This window comes from Rattus norvegicus, chromosome 19 (assembly GCF_021556685.1).
Source record: "Rattus norvegicus strain SHRSP/BbbUtx chromosome 19, alternate assembly SHRSP_T2T, whole genome shotgun sequence".
Taxonomy (NCBI): Eukaryota; Metazoa; Chordata; class Mammalia; order Rodentia; family Muridae; genus Rattus; species Rattus norvegicus.
Genome location: NC_141552.1, coordinates 20,656,884 through 20,676,058, shown reverse-complemented (window position 1 = coordinate 20,676,058; position 19,175 = coordinate 20,656,884). Strand labels below are relative to the sequence as shown.

General features: G+C 43.5%; 1 protein-coding gene across 5 annotated transcripts; it reads left to right on the top strand.

The window, feature by feature from the left end:
- Positions 1 to 7,563: 7,563 nt before the first annotated feature.
- On the top strand, positions 7,564 to 18,547 carry LOC147999058 (disks large homolog 5-like). 5 transcript variants are annotated; one of them, XM_087595847.1, is made up of 8 exons: positions 7,598 to 7,784; positions 8,289 to 8,356; positions 9,012 to 9,078; positions 13,275 to 13,413; positions 14,444 to 14,603; positions 15,866 to 16,009; positions 16,642 to 16,804; positions 17,519 to 18,547. In XM_087595847.1, the coding sequence occupies exons 4-8, from the start codon at positions 13,299 to 13,301 to the stop codon at positions 17,546 to 17,548; spliced, it is 612 nt and encodes a 203-aa protein (XP_087451973.1). In that variant the 5' UTR covers positions 7,598 to 7,784; positions 8,289 to 8,356; positions 9,012 to 9,078; positions 13,275 to 13,298; the 3' UTR covers positions 17,549 to 18,547. The 5 variants fall into 5 exon arrangements, with proteins under 5 accessions (XP_087451977.1, XP_087451976.1, XP_087451975.1 ...); XM_087595849.1 differs by lacking the exon at positions 13,275 to 13,413 and having other exon boundaries at positions 7,584 to 7,784; positions 17,519 to 18,027; XM_087595848.1 differs by lacking the exon at positions 8,289 to 8,356.
- The last annotated feature ends 628 nt before the right edge of the window (positions 18,548 to 19,175 follow it).

The following is a 19,175-nucleotide window of genomic DNA, read 5'->3' as shown; positions in this document are numbered from 1 at the left end:
ACTGGTGACATCACAGAGGATGCCAGAACTCTCTAGGAGACAATAGAATGTCCAAGAAGGGACAACTGATGTCATGGGGAGCAGACTTTGCCTTCCTGCTAATGTTCTCCATGTACTGAGCATAAGCAGAGGTGCCCTTTCCAGGAGACTTTCCTGGGGCAGAGCCACTGAGCATCTCCTGCTTCCAAAGCCAAATTTTCCTCAAGGCTTGATTATAAAACCTTAGTAATTCCTATGCATCTAAATGAATGTTTCCTTTCAAATCTTTCCCAAAAAATGTCTCATCCTAACTCACATTGTCCTCAATCACCAATGTTAGCCATTAAAACTTCCTGAGATTTCATACCAGCTTGAATATGCAGTCAAAAGTTCTCCTGTCTCATTATGTACGGGTGCTTTAAATCACATCAAGAAATAGTCTGCATGGTAGGTTACAACATGGGTGTGTGTTAGGGGAACACTCATGAAGTCATGTGCTTAGCAATCGACAATTGCCAGAAAATTCCTTAGGAGAAAGAGTTGAAGTCTTTAAGGTGCTAGGAAATGTGTGGAGACCTGTTGGCAGAGGAAAGTGCAATATTGGAGCCACCAATGACGGGAACCTCATGCTGCTTGTGGGGTTCTCCTCTCTGCACCAATGTCACCAAAGGAGCACTGCTCACAGGCCTGAGTAAGATGTACCATGAGCTTCTATCAGAAAAATAAAATACACAAGAGATATAGAGGGTGCACAGAAACGTCTAAAATGAGGCTATAAACATCATTAAGTGGATAGAGCAAGGTCCCAGCACCTGTACACTGGGAAATGGCCACCCCACCAAACACAAAAGCATCTATCATGGTAAAAAATGAATACTTTATAGAATGCACCCACTAACACTGATTGATCACATCCGTAGTTCAAATTTTGGGGGCAAATTCATGGCCTTAACTATCTTTGTCTCAACTTATATAGCAAAAAATAAGAAAGTACGAGAAAAGAAAAAGTCAAAACTAAAAGCTCAAGCTTCTCATATGAGGATTGCAGGAAGTGTTATATGGGAGTCAGTTCTGATTAGGCCATTTTAGATAGAACAGTGCATAGTGACCCTTAATGTGATGGGCCCTATATAAAGCTTTTTGCAATATTGGAATTTTAACAAACCTCATCCAGAACGTACGGAAGAGGCACCATGTGATCACCATGTGGTCACCATGTCCTTACTCTGTATCAGGTTATTTTTCTGCATCCTTGATTGTCAGGCATATAACAGCAACAATCTGAAATAGCTGACAGACATGGAAAAACATGGCTAAAACTATAGTTGTGGGTTATACACCTCAACTGTGAAAGGCTAATGCTGTCTGCACAGTCCTTGGAGGCCACTCTTATAAGCCTATTCATTGCAAAGTGAAAGGAGGTTTATCAAGGCTCAAAGTGATCCTGGCCAGCCAGGTAGAGGGCAACATGTGATACTTGAGACCCTGTTTTAAACCAGCACAGAAATCCACACTTCATTCAAAGCATCATCTACGAATTCTCGATTATTTACCATTCTCTCCCTACCAGTCGTTCTGTTTGGAATGGTAGAAAACAACTGGAACTGATCTTTCTATTTTAAGGACCTTGATCTCTCTTTTTTTTAGGTCCACATTAAGAGTGCATACAAATGGACATCACCATCTGAACATCTTAGTATTATCTACTCTGTATATATAGCATAATACTGTGCCTATGACAGTCTTAAGCTTCCTTGAGTGTAGTTGCCCCATCAAGAATTGTGAAGTTCTGAGTTCAAACCGCAGTGATGCTTTAAAGGGACTAGAAGAAAGCCATCAGAGATACTCCACTTCTTTGTCCTTAGATTAAATCAAGTTGACACAATGTGAACCTGGTGGGCTATTTAACCATGCATCTTTCTCCCAACCCCACTTCCACGAGTTCAGTCCATGGCAGAATTCATCCCCCACCATCCTAGGTATTTCTTTGTATATTTCTACAAGAGCCAGGTTTCTTTTTTTTAATAGAATTAGTTGTAGTCAATCAAGTGCTGCCCTATGTGAGAAATGATTAGTATCTATTGCAACTTACCACAGTGTATTTGTGTATACAAGTACATTATTGGAAATCCAGCATTACTGAGGGATTGGAAACCAGTGCTGTGGCCTTGCCTTTCTGTGCCTCTTCCTGGCTCACAGGCAGCAGGGGGCAGACCTTGAGTTCCTCTTCAGGGACAGAGTGATGTTGAATGGGCACTGAGCAAGCAAAGAAACACAGCTGAGGCAGCTCCTTTCAGTTATCAAACACATCATCTCCTTCCCATCTTAAGGGCTACTGCTGAGGTCTTGCCCCCATACCTACCTTAATAGCAGCGAATTTGTTACACAGCAGCCAGCTCTTTCCTATTGTTCTGTAATACGCCTCCACATCATGAATGCCAAGAAAAACACTAACAAAGAACAAAAAACTCTGACGTTGAACTGTGTGGTGCTGGTCACATACCCTGTTATGTTCTGTATGTTATGAGGTTTGTTAATCTTAACAAGTTCCCCAAGTGTATTCTTCACATAGGACCCAATAGATTCAAGGAAAATAGGAACAATTATGTGTAAAATGTCCTGAGTCAGGGCCATAGACAGCAGCATTTCCAGCACTTGTGCATGAGCCCATGTGGATCTTGCAATGAGCGGGGCCTAGCAATGTCCAGTACACAGTTGTGAGCTGTTGCTCTGGTTGAACTGTATTGGTGTGTGCATTAATAAACTACACCTATTTAAATGAATTCAGTGTCCTGTGGTGTGAATCCAGACCCCTTGACACCAGGTCTTCCCTTCTGCAGCACTCGGGAAAAAGGCTAAGTTTAGGAAAGGTGACGTCTTGTCATAAGTTATGTGACAAGAGGGATGGTAAATGATCCCTTGAGATAAGAATCAAGGTTTCCTCTGTGGTATTTAGGTCTATACTGGCCCTGTGCAACAGCTTCAAGAACCCATTTCTGATTTTCCTTGGGATTCCCGTGATGATGCACTCAGACATGATTGGAAACAACCAAAACGGTGGTCAGACTTGATTTATAAAATGTAGGTAACATTGCAAACTTAAGTTGTAGGATATTTGATCATATTGTCATCCCCAATATTGTGTTATTTACTTAGAAAAATACCTTCTGGCTGTGTAGTTCAGTACTAGCACCAATATTTAACCCTAGAGCTATTTTTGTTTGTTTCTTTGTTTGTTTTTTGTTTTTGTTTTTGGATGAACAAGTACTTTCCTATTTTGTGGCCCAGCCCTAGCTCTTACTTCTTTGCACAGTCATAGAGAGACCTAAAACATATACTCAGACAAAGTCAGGGGAGTGTATAAAAGGGCCTAAGGCAATACCACATAATGACATTGAAAGTGGGCTCTCTTCTTGATCCACGCCTCCAGCTCTCCTGACATCTACATGAATTATAACTCCTAATGCAGTGTAAATGATGTCTGCGCTATTGCTGAAGGAATCATGAGAATAACAACTCTAAACATCCCACCGTGGATAGAATTTGTGGAAAGAGGCAACTGGCAGCCAATGAGAGGGCTCTACAGTTAAAGGGGCTTGCTGTCAAGTCTGATGAGCTTGACTCAATCCCCAGGACCCACGTGGTAAAAAGGAGAGAAACAAGGGCCAAGCTGTCCTCTGGCTTCCACTCATGTGCTTACATGTATGTGAGTATATATGTATATGTCTGTATGCACGTGTGGTTATGAATGTGTGTATGCATGTATGTGTTAACGTGTATATGTATATGTGTGTATATGTCTGTCTATATGTGTGTATAGGTGTATTTGTATGTGTGTATATGTATTGTATGTGTGTGTATGTGTGTATGTATATGTGTATGTGTGTATGCATGTATGCGTGTATGTGTGTATGTGTGTGTATGTGTGTGTGTGCATGTGTGTATGCATGTAGGTGTGTATATATGTGTGTGTGAGCATGAATGTGTATAGTCATGTATATGCATGTGTTTTCATGTACGTGTATTCGTGTATATGTACGAATGTATGTGTGTATATGTATGTATGGACACACAAACACACACAATGTTAAAACATAAAAAGCTCCTTGGAGTATTCACCGTGCCTGGATAAGTGGTGACCATGTGGGGGAAACACATGTCCATGTACACATACCTGTTCACATGCGCTGAGCAATGCCCAGCCTGGTCTTGAGCTCACTACCTGCCCAACGATGAGTTTCTGCCCACATGGTCTTCTCAGAGCCAGGTGACAATTGTTCCTGCCATGCCAGTTCTGTTCCCGTTTCTCATGCCACAAACCTTCTAGCTTGAATCTCACCTACTGACGCAGGAACCTAACAGCCTCCAACCCAGTGAAGTAAGTAAACTTCTTCCTGACATTCTCAGGCTTGGTGTCCCCATGAGTCACAGGGAGGAAGGATGGCATGCACCAAGGAGAAGGGCCATGGGCAAGGAGGAAAGGATCATAAGTCAGTCATCACTGACACCAGCAAAGTGTGTGCTTCAGAGCTGGCTCTGCTCACTCTTGTCCCAGTGGCAGGACTTAAGAGTGGTGCATACCTGTCACCCAGCACTCAGAGACGTCTGAGGCATGAGAACCAGGAGTTCATGGCCATTTTAACTAATGGTGAGATCAGAGACAGCCTGGGCTGCATGAGACTCAGTCTCAAAGCAGGCAAGGAGGAACTTGCTATATTTGAGCAAGGAAGCTGGAATCCTCCTGGGTTCTAAACATTCACTGCAATACAGAAAGATGCTAGGACTAGTGTGGGAGAAAGTAGGAGACAGAGAAGCCAGGTTAACCCTCCCTAATCTTCTCATGCTGTGTGAGCTATGAGTAGATGGTGCCCTATACACTGTGGACAGGATGGTCTCTCAGACGGTTCAGAAAGCCATGGAGGACTCCAGCAATTCTCCACTTGGGTGTCACTTGAGTCTTATATGTGTGTGTTTACAAGCCAAAATATAAGATCCATAGGTGACTGTGTAAATTCAACATGGCACAGCCATGTGCTGGAATATTATTCAGCCTTACATAGGATTCAGATTCTGACCCTTGAACAGGAATGAGAATGGTAGCCATTCTCCTAAGTCAGACCTCCAGGCAGTGCAAAGACAAACTAACACTGTATGACACCACTGAGGGCTGCAGTGTCACCAGTTATATAAAGACAGAAAGCAGGAAGGTTTACAGAGCCCCAGGGGTGACATGGAGTGGGGAGGTTGGAGGGTAGGTGTGTAAGTGGGACTGAGGCTCAGAGGAGTGAGACATGGCTGCAGAATATGCATGTGGCTGCCTCCCATACCTGTGGGTCCTGCCTCCTCAGAAAGGCAAATACAGCAAAAGAAATGAACAGAGGCAACAGACTCTGACCTCCTGTAGACACACACAAATGACGTGACAGAATGTGCACACTGCTGCCTTGCTGCAGGAGCAGTTGAGCATCCAGAAGGGTTGAAAGAGGCTGGAAGGGCTGAGCATGGCACTGAGTTCAAGGACATAGCTTTAGGTCCTGGGGAACATACGGTGCCCAAGCCCCATCCTGCTGATACTGAGGGACACAGCTGACATTCAGGGTGATGGCTGGGCTGGGCTGGGGAATAGACGTCCACTCTCACCTGCTCCAGCTTGAAGATGTGCTGGGTGAAGTAGGACTGCAACTACTTGTTGGATTCATTGATGCAAATCTGCTGGAAGCTATTCTGTTCAAAGTCCTCAAATCTGAATATGGCCAAGACACCAATGGGCAAGCACTGGGAGACATGGTGTGGTTATAGCCGGGGTCTCCTGGACAGACTAGCCCTCCTGAGAGGAGTTGCAGCAGAGGGGGTGTGTTTTCCTGACCAGTTTGGTACCCAGTGTTTTTTTGCCAAGGGTTCCTTTATTACTTCTTGATGGAACCAGGCCTGCACATATCCAGTAAGCACTGGGGTGGAACCTAGGCTTGGTGCCCACATGCTGGCATCGCTGAGGGTGAAGCCTAGCCTATCACACTTCCAGACACCGAGTGCAGATGCCTGGGTTCCTATAGAATGGCGGTTCTTACCCTTCCTAACACTGTGACTCTTTATTTCAGTTCCTCATGTCGTTGTCATCCCAACATAAACTTATTGGAGAGCTACTTCATGAGTGTAACTTTGTTACTGTGAGGAACTGTAATGTAAATGTCTGGTGTGCAGGAGCGCTGATGTAGAACCCACAGATTGAGAGCAGCTGCTGTAGAGGATCAGAGTCCTCTGCCAGCCCTGGTGTTTGCAGAGATCCCCTGGGTTCCTAGTCTCCATGGCTTTCCCCAAGGACAGGGTTTATTCTTGGCCGTCTCAGGGCCCGGAATCTCACAGAAACAGCCTCTCCCATGTCCTTCCTGTTGAGGAGAGCGTGGTTGGTCCTCAGCACAGTCCAGTCAAACAGGGCGCTGTATAGACACTTGGCCAGGGGTCTCCTGCAGTTATGGCCTCTGGACAGAGGGGTTTCTTACCTGGGTGGGGCAACTGTGCCAGGTACAGACTGTGATGCTCAGAGTCAAGACCTCATTTTGTCTTATTTTCATAGACAAAGTTGCCTAGGCTGGCCTCGAACCTGCCGTGTAGCCAAGGATAATTAAACAACTGATCCTACTGCCTCTACCCCCCATGGGCTGAGATTGCAGATGAGTGTCACCAGAGCTGGCTTGTCACAGCTGCTATACGGCTCTAAGTCAGGGGCCTCATGCGCAGGTGTGTTATGACTGTGCCATCCCCACCCCGCAACCAAGGTTTTCACCTTTCTCCTGCTGAAGTCTGCTTAATCCTACTCTGGCCCCAGGACACAGCAGCTGTGGGAGACTCAAAGCCTGGGGCTTCAGCTCAGCATGGGTACACAGCATGGCATGCAGGATGTATGGTTGTGAAAAAGCCAAGGAAGTGCTTCTCAGCTCACCCCCTGCAGGAGTGTCTAGTCCATCCTTCTCCCCATGGACGCAGACATCTGCTTCCAACTGCCCGACATGCCTCTCTGGTTTTGACTTTCCTGGATGCCATGTCAATGCCACCACACAGAGTGCTGCCTCTACTGGGGACACTCACACAACCTCTCTGGGGGACATCTGAGCCAAGCAGGGATTGGGTGCACTGCAGAGAGGTCAAGTCATGTCGTGAAGTACCTTGTCCCACAAAGGCTCACTGTTCAGGGAGTTGACTGGAAAAGTAAGCTTATGCCCCTGGGCAGGGTCCCCATAGGGAGTGTCCCACACCCTACTATCAGGTCTATTCCTGGTGCCATGCAAATTCAATTTGCAAGACCCAATGCTCTGGAAATGTCAAGAGCTAACGGAAATGTACCAGGAAGTGCACACCACAGCAAAGGGAGAGGATGGCACAGAGACGTATGCTATGGGTTAAGGGGCACGGAAAGGCCACCTCGAGCACAGGGGTCAGTCACCTCTTTCACAAACAAGGCAAAAGGTCAATGCTCTCAGCTCTGGGAGTCTAAAGGGCTCTGTGGCTCCTAAGCCCTGCAGCTGCAGCCAGAAGCAGCACTGAACAGGATGTAAATGCTGAGGATGGCGATGTCAATAAAACTTTATTTACAAAACCAAATTGGTGGTGGTGCTGCTGCTGGTGGTGGTGGTGGTAGTGGTGGTGGTGGTGGTGGTGGTGGTGGTGGTTGCGGACTGGTTCATTTCAAAGCATGCTGGAGTGGCATGGCCACTGAGCATCGGGAAACACAGAAAGGAATGCGACCGGACACAGGGCTCCCAACACCCTAGACCTCGACCTATGGCACTGGAACAGGGTCCCTGAAGGTAAGTCTGGACAGTCAGATAAGGTAAGTACATTTTATTACAAGGAAATGGGACAAGATAAATCTTCTCTTCATCTCGCTATGCTTAAGCATCTTTAAGAGTGCAGGGAATTCATGTCTATCAGTCTGGTTTAGAAAAGTGTTTAGAGACAGCAAGAGTAAACTCCATGGTTCCCTGACGAGGGTTCCAGGGATTCTGATATCTGGGTCAAAGTTAAAGTTAAGGTGAAAAATGCTGTTAGGCAGGGCAAAAAGATTCCAATTTCTGGTCTCTTTGGGCTGTAATTTTTACTGTGTTCAAGGCCATGAATGCAGACAGGGTAATAACGAATACAGAACAAGAAGCTAGAGCTTCATTAAGACAAAACGAAAGTAAAAGTTTTGCACTCTGCACCACTGCCTGAAGCAGGTTTTTCTAAGTCGTTTCCCGAGGATAGCATGTTGACCTTTAGATTCACAGGATGATGATGACAAATTCACCTGCTTTTTCTTTTCCTATAATTAGGCCAGCATCGATTCAAGGTGTGGCCCAACCGACTTATTATAAAGGATGATACTGGTTGGTTGAAAAAGGTAGTAGCTTTCTATGAACCATGTATTAAGTTTTTATGTATATTAAAATTAACATTGGAAAGAACAATGGTAGGAGAGGAAGCTGGAGGACAACTGCTGCAAATGCTTGCTTTTGAAAATGCTAATGAAGAGTACAGGAGAGCATTATTACCTATAAAGGAGGCTGGGGATATTAATGCTTATATGAAGGCATGCAAGGGTATCTTTTCTGAAAATGGAAAGATGCATATTTGGCATGTATTGATCCAGATAGAGTTATTAAATTATATGTTTAAATACTCTTGAATATCCTACCGGCACTTTCAGTCAGGATGAGTTGCCTTTAGAATGGGTTTATATTAAATAAAACTTTAACCATACATTAACAAATTATGAGGAACAAATTTCTTTAAGTATTCAGCAAGGCATACAAAGATCTGTTACTCTGTGGGGATATGATTGTGCTGCTATTGTTTTCCCATTTAGCAAAGATAAAGTGGAATATTTAATGCAGATGTCTGAGGTTTTTCAATTAGCCATGATTTCTTACACTGGAAATATTGAATTTCATCCTCCCCATAGTAAATTGTGGGATTGCTTTAAAAAACAAAAAAAAAATTTGATACATACACTAATTTTGTTGATCCATTACCATCAGCCTTTACTGTGTTTACAGATGGCTCTAACACCAAGATGGCTTATTGGACCAAAGATTAATTTTGGGAACAAGAATCTTCTTTTGGGTCAGTACAACAAAATGAATTATTAGCGGTAATTAATGTATTCCAGGATTTTACTCATGATGTAAAAATATTATAGCTGAGTCCGCTTATGTTGTAGGAGTAGTACAGAATATTGCGACTGCTGTTGTTTCTACATCTAAGCCGATATTAAATGTTATTCTCACATATTAAAGGACTATTGTTATTATGAAACTCTAGAATATTCATTACACATACTAGATCACATTCAAAATTTCCAGAATCTTTAACACTTGGCAATCATATGGTAGATCAATTAGTGGCCTTTGCTACCCCAGAAGAACACAGTCATAATCATGCCAATACAGGATATTTACATATTAAATATAAGCTTCCCTATTCTCAAGCCAAACAAATTATTGCTAATTGTCCTACGTGTTAGTCTTCATGTATAAAATGTGTTCCATCTCAAATTAATCCCAGAAGGATGCAACTTAATACATCGTGTCAGATCGATATAACCCATATTTCTGAATTTGGTCACCTTTCACATATAGATGTAAGCATAGATAATTTTTCAAAATTTGTGTGGGCTACACCATTGCCAGGAGTACGCACTGCTCATGTTATACAGCATCTATTGGAAACTTTTGCTGTTATGGGACTGCCTTCTAAAATTAAAATTGATAATGGACCAACATATATTTCTTATCAATATAAACAATTTTGTCAACGATATCATATTGTCCATATTACTGGTACAGAACACAATACACAAGGACAAGTTTTTGTTGAAAGAATTCACCACACCATATAATGACAAATTATAAAATTAAAAAGGGGGAAAAGAGATGGCCTTATGCAACCTGAATGGAGTTTGCAGACCAGTCCCAGAGCTATATTGGCACAAGCATTATACGTTATTAATTTTCTTAATTTACCACAAGGTGAAGTTATATCAAGAGCCGATAGACACTTTGTTGAACTTCCCCCCAGAAGGCATGGAACAGACAGTATGGATAAAAATTGCCCGGGATGCTGAATGGCAGGAAGGGACATCATTGTATATAGGGGAGAGGGTTTTGTCTCATTACAGGATGGGAGACTATTCTGGTTACCCGGGAGATGGATCCAAGCACAGAATAATAAGAACTGCTCCCTACCCTCAAAGGAATCCAGTTAAACCAGCTACATTCTCTCCTGATGGATGTTCTCAGGAGATGAGGAGGTGCCCTCCATTACTGAGGCCCTGGCTTCTCTTAGTGTCCACAAACAACAATGGATAAGGATCCGTGCAGTGACAACCCTATTACCTATGTGGGGTCAGGTGAAGCGAATAAGCACTGAAAGGAATAATTTTGTCCCCTTCAGGAAAGTCCTTTACTGCTGAGCACTTATTATAGATATTTGTCATTTCTTACAGAGGGCAACTATGATTGACTACACCCAATTCTATAAAAAACAAAACTCAGGAAACCTGGCCCTTGGCAGCAATGAATCAAGAAATATCTAGGATGGTGGGGCATGAATTCTGCCAAGCAATGACCTCAGATAGGTGGGGTTGTGAGGAAGATGTATGGTTGAATAGCACAATAGATACACGTTATATCATCTTGATTTACTCTTAGGACAAAGAAGTGCAGTATCTCTGATGGCTTTCTTCTAATCCCTTGAAAGGTTCACTGGGGATTGACCATAGAACTTCATTCTTCTTGCTGGGGCAGCAACACTCAGGGAAGCTTGAGATTGCCATAGGCACAGTATTAGGCTACAAATGCTGAGTAGGTGATACTAAGTTGTTCAGATGGTGATACCCATTTCATTTGTTCTTAACGTGGACCTAAGGAAAGACAGATCAAGGTCCTTAGAATACAAAGATCATTTCCAGTTTTTTTCTACCTTTCCTGAATGAAAGACTGGTTGGCAGAGAATGGTAAATTTCAAGAATTGGTAGATGATGCTTTGAATGAAGGGTGGGTTTCTGTGCTGGTTTTAGACAGGTTCTCAATTACCCCATCTTGTTCTCTACGTTGCTCGTCAGGTTCACTTTGAGCTCAAATAAAGCTGCTTCCACTTTCCAACAGGTAGTCTTACAAAGGGGCCTCCAAGGACTGTGAGGACAGCATTAGCCAATGAGAGCTGAGGTGTGTAACCCACAACTATAGCTTTATCTGAAAGACCCTCAGACAGAGGAGACTCTCTCTCCAGTCCTGAGGACAATAACCACGCCATGAACACACAGGACTCAGTCTTGATGTAAAAACAAGAGTTTTACTTTGGGATACCAATGCACTGGGGCTCGACATGGTCCTCACGCAGGAGGGATGTGAGGAGCCTCGAACAACAGAAATGTACAGCTTAAACAGTCATTTACGATCACACAGTTTCATTAGCTCAGCTATTTTGGTGCCAAGGATAACTAGGCAGATGTTTCTCGTCCTGGGATAAGGCCGTAACCACATCAATGTAGCTATTTCAGTATGAAGGACATCTGACTTGATATATGTTTTCTTATCCTGGGGTTCCCAGGACAAGGACCAAGGATATCTGTCTTGGCAGGTGTTTCTCTTCTGGAGTTCCCAGGACAAGATATAGCTATGTCAGCCTATAGCACAGCTGCATTCAGTACCAAGAATATCTCACTTCTATAGTGGGCAGTCAGCTTCCCAGAGATGTTTCCTGTCTTGTAATTGCCCTGCAGTAAATATGTTCTATACCCTCCGTTCTTATGGTCGGGCAGCTTCCTAGAGAGTGGGTGGGAATGTGCTTTCTGTACTTTCTGGTCTATTGTCTAACGTGTAGGGGCTAAGCGAGGGCCAGCTTAAAAGATTCTCATGCTTACGAAATGGCTGTACTGATATCAAACAGGGATCTTTCATATCCACTTCCTTCCAAGTCTACCAGCCATCTCAGATTGTTGGTGTAATATGCCTGACAATCAAGGACACAGAAAAATAGCTTGATACACAGCAAGGACATGGCAATCATATCCTGTGTCGTTATGTATGTTCTGGATGAGGTTTGTTAAAATGACAATATTGCACAAAGCTTTATATAGGACCCATCAAATTAAGGGTCACTATGAACTGTCATAGCTAAAATGGCTTGGTCAGAAGTGACCACTGGATCACTCTTCTGTAACTTCACATGAGAGGCTTGTGCTTTTTGTGTTTTTTATTTTTGTGTTTTTTTTCTTATTTATTTATTTATTTATTTATTTATTGCTTTATATGTTGTCAGGAAGATAGTTCAAGTCATGGATCTTCCCCCAAAATCTGAGCTTTGCCACTAATACTGTAAACACTATTAGTGTATGCATTCAATAAAATAACTTGGTTTTTTTTTTTTAGTACGATAGATGCGTTTGTGTTTTGTGGGGTGATCCATGAAACAAACAGGAGTGAAGATGCTTGTTTCTTACTCTGTCCACTGAGTTATGTCTCTAGGCTTGTCCTACTCCTTTGGCTGCATCCCCCCCAACATCTGCTGACTATTTTATTTTTCAGATGAAATCACACGTTATAGCTTAGAGAGGCCTGTAAGCAATCCTACTTTGGTAACTTAAGTGCAAAGAGGAGAGCCCCACACTCAGCCTGAGGGTGCATTCACTGGTGGATCCAATATTTCAGTTTCCTCTGCTAACAGATCACCACATTGTTGCCAGGACCATAATGAATGCAATTCTTTCTCCTAAGGAATCTGGTGGCAACTGTCAAATGTTAAGCACAAAGCTTCAGGTTGTACCTATAACACACACCCACATTGCAACCTACCCTACAGGCTATTTCTGGGTGTGATTTCATGCACCTGCACATGATGAGACAGGAGACCTCTTTGGCTACTTATAGGAACTGGTGTGATTTCTCAGTAATCTTTAATGGGTAATATTGCTGACTGAGGAGAATTTGAGGTAGGATGAAACATTTCTGTGCAGGGATTGGGGAGGAAGCACTCATGTAGATACATAGCAATGACTTAGGTTTTTCCAATCAAGCCTAGAGCCAAATTTGGCTTTGGAAGCATGTGGTGCTCAGTGGCTATGCCACAGGGAAGTCCCCTGAAAAGGGTCCATCAGCTTTTGCTCAGTACAGGGAGAACATTAGCAGGGAGGCAAAGTCTGTTATCCATGACATCAGCCGTCCCTTCGTGGACATTCTATTGTCTCCTAGAGAGACCTTGGAATCCCTGTGATGTCACCAGTATCGTTGTGACAACCAATTCCCTACTTTTTCTCTTAGTGTCCAAAGGATATATCCACAGACATGTTTGCCCGTCTTTGTAGGTGCTTTGGGAGAGTTGATGTTGATAGAGAAGAGTCTAGAGTGAAGCAAACGAAACCTAAAAGTAATGATGGACACAGGACATGGGGAATGTGGAGTAAGTTCTGGGCAGTGTATGTTGAGCTTCCTGTCAGGGGTGAGTGTGGGGCCTTCCGCTGGCCTTTTTAGTAATGGGCCACAACCACTGGAACATCTCCACAGATATTGAATTCCATGATTATCACAATTCCTGAAAGTCAAGGTTTTCACATCATTAGTTTCTCCATAACCACATGGAGGATATGGCAATGCCTATGCTATTATTGGGTGAACTTCTAGTCTTTACTTTTACAGTACATTCGGTATGTTAAATTGATATAATAACACCATAAGTAGTCATGGAGGGGATAACTTTTCTGAATTAAACAGGGCATCAATGTACTTCACTTTCATTGCTTCTTTAAATTCAGTGACTATCTGACAGTAGTAAGAGGGAGAGAACTGTGCTCCTGGCATGACCTTATATTCTTAGAACTCCTCTGACTACCTCTGGCTGACGGGGCCAATCTTACCTTCATATATTAGAGGTTCTGTGTGGCAGATATTTTTCTACAGTAGCCAAACTATATGGAGCAGGTAGAGAAAGAGCCTGTAACCTATTGGCACTTCTGGGGCATTTGTCATTTCAGTAGGGGGAATTAATAAGTCTGTTGACCATGTCCTCCCCCTACATGACTTTTTAATGCAAAGTTATTGGACTAGAGTAACAGTGTAGGATATCTGAGTATCCCTGATCAATCAAGTCATTGTGGATGCTGAATTGATGATCTGATTTCTGAAACCAGAGGGGTGAGGGTCCTGAAACCAGGTTGTAGCCTGCGTACCTGATAATAATCCTGGAGAAGGCATCTCTCTGGTACTTGTAAGCCTGTGTGGGCAGGCATAGGGAACACCTGGCTGCTTACATCTCTTGGTCTGTATATAGTAGTGGGGGAACTGTGATCCACTTAGGATGCCTCTTACGCAGACCAAACTCCTTGCAGTGACACTGGCTTTCAACCATGTTCTCCTGTTTGGACCTCACTGTGGTCTGTGTATGCTCTATGCATTCGCCCCATGCGGGTTCACTTGTGTTCTTCTACCTACAGAGGCCTGCAGACAGATGTCATCCCCTGAAAATATCCTAAACAAGGTGCAGGCCAACGAGGAAGAGGAGAGGCTGAATAGAGAACTGGAGCTAACTACCAAGGAGAGAAATGAGCTGACAGAACGCCTCCTTTATGTGACAGGTGGATCCATGAGCACGAGGTATGCATTGCTCCAAACAAACGACCTTGTTCTAAACCTCATCTCCCATAGAGAGGAGATTCAGAACCTGACCCTTACTGAGGAGTGAGTTTGGAAATGGACTCTCTGATTCCGCCTGTTGAAAATCTGAACTTGTGATCTGAGTGAAGAATTCAGGGATAAAGTCACTGGAGCATGAGTTCCCAGTGTACAATTGGAAAGCCCTTGACAGGTGGCAGCTTTGCAAGGTTCTAGGTGCTGTGAGTTTGTGGACAGTGTTTGTACTTGCTAGGAAGGTGACTGAACGCTATCATCTCATGGCAGCACCCTTAGGTAACAGGTCCCACATTGTTGATCTCCATGCTTAACTAGAAGGCCTGAGGCTCAGGCCTGTTCCTTCTTGTCTGTGTGCCTTAAACACTGAGACAGTAATGGTGCATACATGTCTACTGATTCTCATTGTGCTCTTTCCATATTTGTCTCTCTTTCTCACTCTCTGAGTCTGTTTACTTTTCTTTTCTTGTGGGTGTGTCCAGGTTTGTGTGTCTGTGTATGCACAGGTCTGCATGCATATGCACAACTTTTATATGTTTCTATGTCCCTGCACACTTGGAATTTAGGGGTCTGTTTTTTGACCTCAGGATATACCTGTATAATAGTTTCATGGAGGTGTAAGTGCTTTATTTTGGAAGCCCCATTTTCAACAGTACAGTTCTTTGCCTTTGTGGTCACATTTGTCTATACATTTGTATGCCTTGGGCAGATTATAAGTTTGTGGCAATATCTGGTCTCATCTCCAGAATTATGTGTACTGTCTGCCTCTAGAATATTAGTTATTCGGCTTGTAGCATTCCACTTGTCAAAACAGGAAAATTGAAATCAGAGGATTCTGGATGTGTGTGTGTGTGTGTGTGTGTGTGTGTGTGTGTGTGTGTGTGTGTTTGTGTGTGTGTATGGGTTTCTGTGTGTGTGTGTGTGTGTGTGTGTGTGTGTGTGTGTGTGTGTGGTTGGGTAAGCTCTGTGGCCTAGGCTCTTGACAGCATAACAGGTTTGAATGCAGATCCAGACCTCCTGATTGAAAAAAGTGAGCCAGGGAACCCTTTATCTGGGTGCTTAGCTTCTGTTGTCCTGGGAACACAATTCCAAGTTTCTGAAGCTGAAGAAGATCCAAATAAGTAGAATTCAGAAAGTGTCCTTCCAGAGCTGGGGTAGTACAGGACACAGCCTGAGTTCATATAATCCTAAACCTCGATGTTCATTGGGTTCTATCTTCCTGGGGCCAGCCCCTACTTCAGGCCAAATCCATTTTATGAAAACTTGAAGATAAAGGAGAAAGAGGTCATGTCATTACTGCACAACTTAGACACAAAGAACATTGAACATCGTGAGAAATTTCAGGAGCTCAAGAAGGAGATTAACTTCTATCGGTAAGTACTGGTCAGAAGGGCCCATCACTTGTGGAATGGCCATGTCTGCCTCTCTTTGTTCTGGACCGGAGGGTCTGCAGCTCTGGGCCCATCTCTTCTGCTGTTTAAATATCACTGTGCCGTGGGTCTTTTGGACTCAGATTCAGTTCCATAAGAGACTGTGACTTCTCAGCACAGTGTCTATGCATCTTTTGAAGGCTCTGGATAGAACTACACTGATTCAGGCATCAGAGTGTTATTAGGCCAACCTGCGGCTCTGGGGTCATACCAGGTTTAACAAAGCTCAATGTGTGGACCACATGGTTAGCATGACCTCCCTTGGTTCTACTGTCCTCTTGTGGTTGTTTACTGCCTACTAATTGATGCTGTCCCAATGCATTGGGCTCTCATGGGTAGTTGTAGATCCCTTGTTCTTTTGGACAGACATGGACTCTTATTCGTGCTTGGGTCACAGAAACAATTTATTCTTCCCTGGATTGGCCGTTTGCTGTTTGTGCAGCAGCCTTACATGTATGGAGATGTATTCTTTGAAGTCTTTATGGGTATCTGTGTCCTGGTTGAGTTTGTGGGATTTGGCAGTTGGAATGGGAGGAAGAGGCTTCAGGATCTTACTATGCAGAGTGTGTTTCCAGCAACCTGCACAGCCGGCTCCTGATGGACCAGGCATGTATGAAGAAGAAGTTGGTCACATTGAAGCAGGAGAGCAAGGAGTTACAGCGATATTTGTTTGAGTTGAACCCGAAGGATGAAGACGAACAGGAGAAGGCCAGCAACCTCCAGACCCAGCAAAATGTGGTACGAACAAGCAGCTGAGTCAGATTAACAATGTCTGACACCATTTGCCTATTGGATACATCTTTGTTTCTCCTATCATCTTTCTAATCTCCCCACACCCAGTCAGTCACCCACCTCATGTGATAGAGTTATTCATTGCTCTGTCTATGCACAAGTATTTTGGGAAGTTAACCACTCTTCAGAAACTGAATTATGGGCAAGTACACTTCTCTGCCCTTTTTGAAACTGCAGTCCAGAAATGGTGACAGAGGAATAACTTATCACATGACTGCATCTCCCTATCACAGATTGGATGCTATGAAGAGTTTTGAATGAGTTTTTGGTCGTGTGACAAAGGTCATACAGGGGTCATGTGATGGTTGGAAGCACCTTATAGGGATAAGAACCAAGTGCAAATGGCAAATGAGTCCTGGTCATTGGCTTTGATCTGGGTATCATGTGGCCTTCTCCTTTCTTTCTGCACCCCAATGAGGTCTCTCCCCATTTCCCCATTCTTGGTTTGCACTCGTAGAGTCTGAGGAGCAGCTTGTTCTCTCACAGTACTGTGAGGGTTGCTGGTGATGTTCCCAGCCTGCAGAAATATCAGCAATGATTTCAGTGAAAAGATCAGTGATGACTGTCCAATGCAGCTGAGGGAACAGAAGGCAGCAACTTGACAGCTGGTATGCATGTCCCCACCAAATCAGTGTCTTAATAGCTGCCTTTTCCTCCCAGGTCTCAGAAACTGCAGGAGACATGGCATAGGACGGATCCCAGGAAGACAGCCCCCTGAGGAATGAGTTTCTCTCTCAGGAGTTCCCTGTGACGACAATCCTCACAGTCAAAGACTTTTTGGGGGAATATTCTTCTTCTCAGATAATTTCCTCAATGTATAGAGACCCTAAATTTATGTATCCGTATGCCAGCCTGTCTCATTGAGGTCTTTCTCCTTTCTCATACCGACAACACCATTTGAGAGACAACTGAGGGTACTGCCTTGACATCTCACGTCCTAGAGGAGAAACAGCACTACAAGTGTGTTTCTAAATGTTCATTAAGAAAATGCTGTTAAGAAATGTTTTTGGTTATGATTTTCATTGAAGTTTTCTTTTTGTTATTTCATAGTTATATATTCTTGTTACTGTTTTTCATTTTTTATACCATTTTAGTTGTTCATTTTATGCCTGTTTTTTGTAAATTGTATTCCTTATGAATAAAAATTGATTTGTAACTCTTGACACTTAACACCATCTTATTCAAGGGTCCTTTCCCCACCTGTAGACTTAGAACTGACAGCTGGATATGGATCTTTGCATGATCCAGTGAATTCAAGGCCACCAAGGGGTACACAGAGTGATAGTGTCTTTTGTGTGGATAATGTGACTTATTTTATGGACACACACTTTATGATGTAATCACTGCCATACTGTAACATGCTGTCATGTGTTCTGCTCATCCTAGTCTATATCAGTCTACAACACACATTCCTTATTGACTGTGTGCACCAGATATTGAGTAACACACACTCATGCCTGTAGAGCTGCAGAAAAAAATGACAACTTTCACAAAGGAATATAGAATAATCCTAATCGAGAACCATGTGCCTCAGTTTTTCTTACAATACAGCATTATTATTAAACCACAAAGATAATGACCATCAACGTCATTTTGGGAAATAGGTTTTTATAGGTGCTGTTTCACTTGATCATTCATATGCTGTGTTTTTTATTGTTGCTGATTATATTTATTTTTATCATGTAACTCAATGGATCTTTTTTTTTCAAATGTATGTCTGGGCCACTCCTGAGTGCATTTCCCTCATGATCCAAAAGAGGGAATAGCATACCCCATTGTAGATGATTGTTAGGGACCATGTGGTTCTTCTGAGAGAGCAGCAGATGCTCTAACCTTGGAGTCATCACCACAGCTCCTGTAGGTAGCTTTTGTCCTTCCAGGGCATGTGCTGTACTAGGTGGACACGATCACCTCCCATTTAGGAGAGAGATCTCAGGAGATGTGTATGTACAGGTGGTTGAGCAGTGCCTGCTCAATGTGGTAGGCTGCTAGGCAACCAACTGAACCCCAGCCCTGCTCCACCTGCATTCTTCGAGGCAGAGTTTCTATAGCCCAGGATGGTCTAGAATGCATCATCTACCTATGTCTTTTTTCCACTAATGCTAGGATGAGGAGCATATGTCCTCCACACCCTTCTTTCCAAACAATGAACATGCTCATGGTCTGGTTATCACATGGCCATGAGGGAGGTAAATAACACTCAGCCAAAACAGAGGCGCATTCCACAGTCACACAGACAGCCTGGACAGATCTGACACGATCAGCACCAGGTTTGACTGCCACTACTTGAAGCAAGGTCCTCCAGTGTTAGGACAAC

Excerpts from the sequence above, each read along its gene's own strand:
- LOC147999058 (XM_087595848.1), top strand. The coding sequence starts at position 13,299 with ATGTTTGCCCGTCTTTGTAGGTGCTTTGGGAGAGTTGATGTTGATAGA. Across the intron at positions 13,414-14,443 it reads CAGGACATGGGGAATGTGGA|AGGCCTGCAGACAGATGTCA; the intron begins GTAAGTTCTGGG and ends TTCTACCTACAG. Across the intron at positions 16,805-17,518 it reads TCCAGACCCAGCAAAATGTG|GTCTCAGAAACTGCAGGAGA; the intron begins GTACGAACAAGC and ends TTTTCCTCCCAG.